General features: G+C 44.3%; 1 protein-coding gene across 1 annotated transcript in view; it reads right to left on the bottom strand.

The window, feature by feature from the left end:
• The window catches only part of ZYG11A (zyg-11 family member A, cell cycle regulator), a 59,425-nt gene extending 59,315 nt beyond the window's left edge, over window positions 1-110 (bottom strand). The window contains exon 1 of the mRNA XM_011973882.1: window positions 69-110. Coding sequence (XP_011829272.1) covers window positions 69-110 — 42 coding nt within the window. The remainder of the gene's footprint in view (window positions 1-68) is intronic.
• Between the last annotated feature and the right edge of the window lie 4,623 nt (window positions 111-4,733).

Genomic DNA, 4,733 nt, shown 5'->3' with positions numbered 1-4,733 from the left:
CTGGCCAACCGTCCCCCTCCCGCCTTCCCAGCCTCCTCAGACCAACCTGCCATGGCCCAGCTGCTCACCCACTCCTCCCCAGCCCCGCGCCTCAGGGCTTGAGGGGACATTCCCCGAGAACCGGCTGTGTAGGTTTGGGGAATACTATATATATACACACACACACGTATATGCATACATATATATTCATTATTTCTATATATATATATTTTGAAGCTTTCATACATTAAAATATATATTTCAAAGACTGTGCCCCTAAAAATCTGGCAACAGCACCTCTCTAACAGTCCTCTCTGTTTCAACTCCTAGAGTCTCTGGATAAATCAAATATAAAACGAATACAAAATCTTGGCAAGTATCTACCAAAAAAAGCTATTTAGCTTTCTTGTTACCTAAAAAGTACCTGAGAAGACCCTTATAACCTGCTCCAAGAAAGAAACCCTGAGAGACCCTTCTAACTTTCTCCAAGAAAGAAACTCCACAAGTTAGTACACATTAGCTAATTTCAGAGAAAACAATACCTGGAAAAGGAAAGTTCTCAAGAGCATGAGCCTTGGAGTTTGAATCCTGAATTAGAATGCCTGCTCAGCCGTCTACTGTTGGAGAACCTGGAGCAAGATTCTTGATGTCTTTGAAGCTCAACTTCCTCATCAGTAAATTGGAATGAGAATGCTTTATCTCACACGGTTAATGTAAGGATTAAATAATGTATGTAAAACATATCACAATGCTTGGCACATAGCAAGTCCTTGATAAGTGGCTTGAATTCAGATGTTAAAATTATTTTTAAGTACTTTGCCTAAAACTTTTCTTTCACATGTATTCTTTTATTTAATCCACTTACAAGAAGAAAAAGAAATCCTGTGTTGTAGGTATCATCCCCATTTTACTCACAGGGAAACTGAAGAACTGACAGGTTAAATAGACAACACGTTTTTTAGCCAGCTGATGAGTGGCCAACCTGGGAGACAAAATTGAGTTTCCTCACTGCAAGTCCGATCAATATGCATTTTTGTTTGTTTGTTTGTTTAGATGGAGTCTCACTCTGTTGCCCAGGCTGGAGTCAAGTGGCGCAATCTCAGCCCACTGCAACCTCCACCTCCTGGGTTCAAGTGATTCTCCCGCCTCAGCCTCCCAAGTAGCGGGGACTCCAGGCGTGCGCCACCACGCCCGGCTAATTTTTGTATTTTTAGTAGAGGCGGCGTTTCACCATGTTGGCCAGGATGGTCCTCATGATCTGCTGGCCTCAGCCTCCCAAAATGTTGGGATTACAGGCGTGAGCCACTGTGCCCCGCCGATATGCTTTTGTTAACGGTGGAGGGTGTTCATGTTCTTGGTGTCTTGAACAAAGAATTGGACAAAATGCACAAACAAGGAAGGAATGAAGGAATTTATTGAAAATGAAAGTACACTCCATAATGCCACAATGTGGGAGTGGGCCCGAGCACTGGGGCTCAAAGGCCCCGTTACAGAATTTTTGGGAGTTTAAATACCCTCTACTTCGGGTATGCCCTATGTAAATGAAGAGGATGAAGGAAAGTTACAAAGTCATTTCCTTGGGGTATGCCCAATGGAGAGGATATTTCTTTTACAGCTGAAGTGTGAATTTCAGCAATTTTAACTTTAATGTAAAACCTGGTAAGTTATAAGGTTTGACTATTTCCAGCATAGCTAGAGGTGTGGCCAACTCCACATGTCCCAGGCCTTACCAAGCTAGAAAGCAGGCAAGTTAAACAGTTTTCAAAAGCCAAGGAAGCACTTTATGACCTTAAAGCATTTAGCAAACCTAATATTTGAACATAATTTTAACCACGTTTACATTTTGAAGACATTTGTATTTTATCAGTAATCTTTAAGCCCATCTTTATTTCCCAAAGATTACCCAAGTCACATGAACTAAAGGCATTGTTTTTCACTTTGCTGACAAAATATTTTATTTAAGCTCTTATTATTAAACCAATTAATTTAAAACCTAACACATGAGGCCAGGTATGGTGGTTTACGCCTGTAATCCCAGCACTGTGGGAGGCCAAGATGGGTGGATCATCTGAAGTCAGGAGTTCAAGACCAGCCTGGCCAACATGGTGAAACCCAATCTCTACTAAAAATACAAAAAAAAAAAAAAAAAATTACCTGGGCATTGTGGTGCATCCCTATAATCCCAGCTATTTGGGAAGCTGAGCCAGGAGATTTGCTTGAACCCAGGAGGCAGAGGTTGCAGTGAGCTGAGATTGCACCATTGCACTCCAGTCTTATGACAAAGCGAGATTTTGTTGGAAAAAATAAAAATAAGTAAATAAAAGTGGCCAGGTGCAGTGGCTTACACCTGTAATCCCCACATTTTTGGAGGCCAAGGCGAGCAGATCACCTGAGGTTGGGGCTTGAGACCAGCCTGACCAACATGGAGAAACGCCGTCTCTACTAAAAAATAAAAATGAGTTGGGTATGGTGGCGTGCACCTATAGTCCCAGCTACTCGGGAGGCTGAGGCTGGAGAATCCTTTGAACACGGGAGGCGGAGGTTGCAGTGAGTCAAGATGACGCCAGTGCACTCCAGCCTGGCGACAGAGTGAGACTCCCTTTATTAAAAAATAAATAAAAATTTAAAAATGGGCTTTGCTGTTTCTGTCACGGGCACAAGCGGTGGCCTGATTGTCAGTCTTCTCCCGGCATTTTTAAGGCCAGGAGCCAAGTGCTGCATCTGGGCAAATAACTTACAGAACGGTTTCGCTTTTAAAATTATTGTTGTTGGCCAGGTAGGGTGGCTCACTCCTGTAATCCCAGCACTGTGGGAGGCCAAGGTGCATGGATCACTTGAGGTCAGGAGTTCCCGACCAGCCTGGCTAACATGATGAAACCTTGTCTCTACTAAAAATACAACCATTAGCCAAGCATGGTGGCAGGCGCCTGTAATCCCAGCTACTTGGGAGGCTAAGGCAAGAGAATAACTTGAACCTGGGAGGTGGAGGTTACAGTGAGCCAAGATCGTGCCATTGCACTCCAGCTTGGGCGACAAAAGGGAAACTCTGTCTCAAAAAATAAATAAATAAATAAAATCGGCTGGGCGCAGTGGCTCATGCCTGTAATCCCAGCACTTTGGGAGGCCAAGGTGGGTGGATCACCTGAGGTCAGGAGTTCAAAACCAGCCTGGCCAACATGGTGAAACTCTATCTCTACTAAAAATACAAAATTCCCTGGGCTTGGTGGCAGATGCCTGTAATCCTAGCTACTCAGGAGGCTGAGGCAGGAGAATCTCTTAAACGTGGGAGGCAGAGGTTGCAGTGAGCCGAGATTGCGCCATTGCACTCCAGCCTAGGCAAAAGATCAAGACTCTGTCTCAAACAAAAATAAAAAATAAATAACAATAAATTTTAAAAATGAAATTATTGTTGTTATTATTTGGAGCAGAGGACAGTTGATCTAGTGCACCCTGTCCTGTGTCTTTTGATACTCTATGTTTAAGGAAAAAAACCAATTATGTGTTTTATTTTATGCATCAGTTTTGGAGGGCTTCCGGCTATCCCCTTTTCCTCATATTCTACTGAGATTATACAAAGCAGCATGTTGCCAGGTGTGGCGGCTCATGCCTGTAATCCCAGCCCTTAGGGCGACAGAGACAGGAGGATAGCTCGAGCCCAGGAGTACAAGACCTGCCTGGGCAATATAGCGAGACCCCATTCTCCACAAAAAGGAAAAAATAAAAATAAAAAAAACAAAGCAGCATGTTTTCCACAGAGTAGAAACCAATGGCAAGATACTATGTAGGTTTGGGCTGGGTGCAGTGGTTCAAGCTTGTAATTAATCTCATTGGCAGGCTAAAGTGGGAGGAGTGCTTGAGTCCAGGAGTTTGATGCCAGCCTGGGCAACGTAGTGAGACCCCCTCCCACATCTTTCTTTATTTTTATTTATTTATTTATTTATTTATTTTTGAGAGGGAGTCTCGCTGTGTCACCAGACTGGAGTGCAGTGGCGCGATCTCGGCTCACTGAAGCCTCCGCCTCCTGGGTTCAAACAATTCTCCTGCCTCAGCCTCCAGAATAGCTGGGATTACAGGTTTGCAACCATGCCCCCATGCCCAGCTAATTTTGTTTTGTTTTGTTTTTTGACAGAGTTTCGCTTTTGTTGCCCATGCTAGAGAGCAATGGTGCGATCTCGGCTCACTGCAACCTCTGCCTCTTGGGTTGAAGCGATTCTCCTGCCTCAGCCTCTCGAGTAGCTGGGATTACAGGCATCTGCCACCACGCCCAGCTAATTTTGTATTTTTGGTAGAGACAGGGTTTCTCCATGCTGGTCAGGCTGGTCTCCAACTCATGACCTCAGGTGATCCGCCCACCTGGCCCTCCCAAAGTGATGGGATTACAGGCCTGAGCCACCGAGCCCTGCCAGCCCACATCTTAAACAAAAATTAAGAAAAAAATAGTGTGGATGTTTAATCTACAAGTTGCTCTATTTGCTACCTGTGTGATTTGAGGCAAGTCATTTGACCTCAGTAGGCTTCCCCTCATCTGAAAAGTGGAGGATAATTATCTTCCCTACAAGACTTTTTTTTTTTTTTTTTTTTTTTTTGAGATGGAGTTTTGCTAGGTCTCCCAGGGGGGAGTGCAATGGCACCATCTCGGCTCACTGTAACCTCTGCCTCCTGCGTTCAAGCAATTCTCCTGCCTCAGCCTCCCAAGTAGCTGGGATTATAGGCACCCGCCACCATGCCAGGGTAGTGTTTTGTTTTTTTTTTTT

The sequence above is a fragment of the Mandrillus leucophaeus genome, unplaced genomic scaffold (genome assembly GCF_000951045.1).
Source record: "Mandrillus leucophaeus isolate KB7577 unplaced genomic scaffold, Mleu.le_1.0 Scaffold14, whole genome shotgun sequence".
Taxonomy (NCBI): domain Eukaryota; kingdom Metazoa; phylum Chordata; class Mammalia; order Primates; family Cercopithecidae; genus Mandrillus; species Mandrillus leucophaeus.
This window is presented reverse-complemented; position numbering and strand designations above follow the sequence as displayed.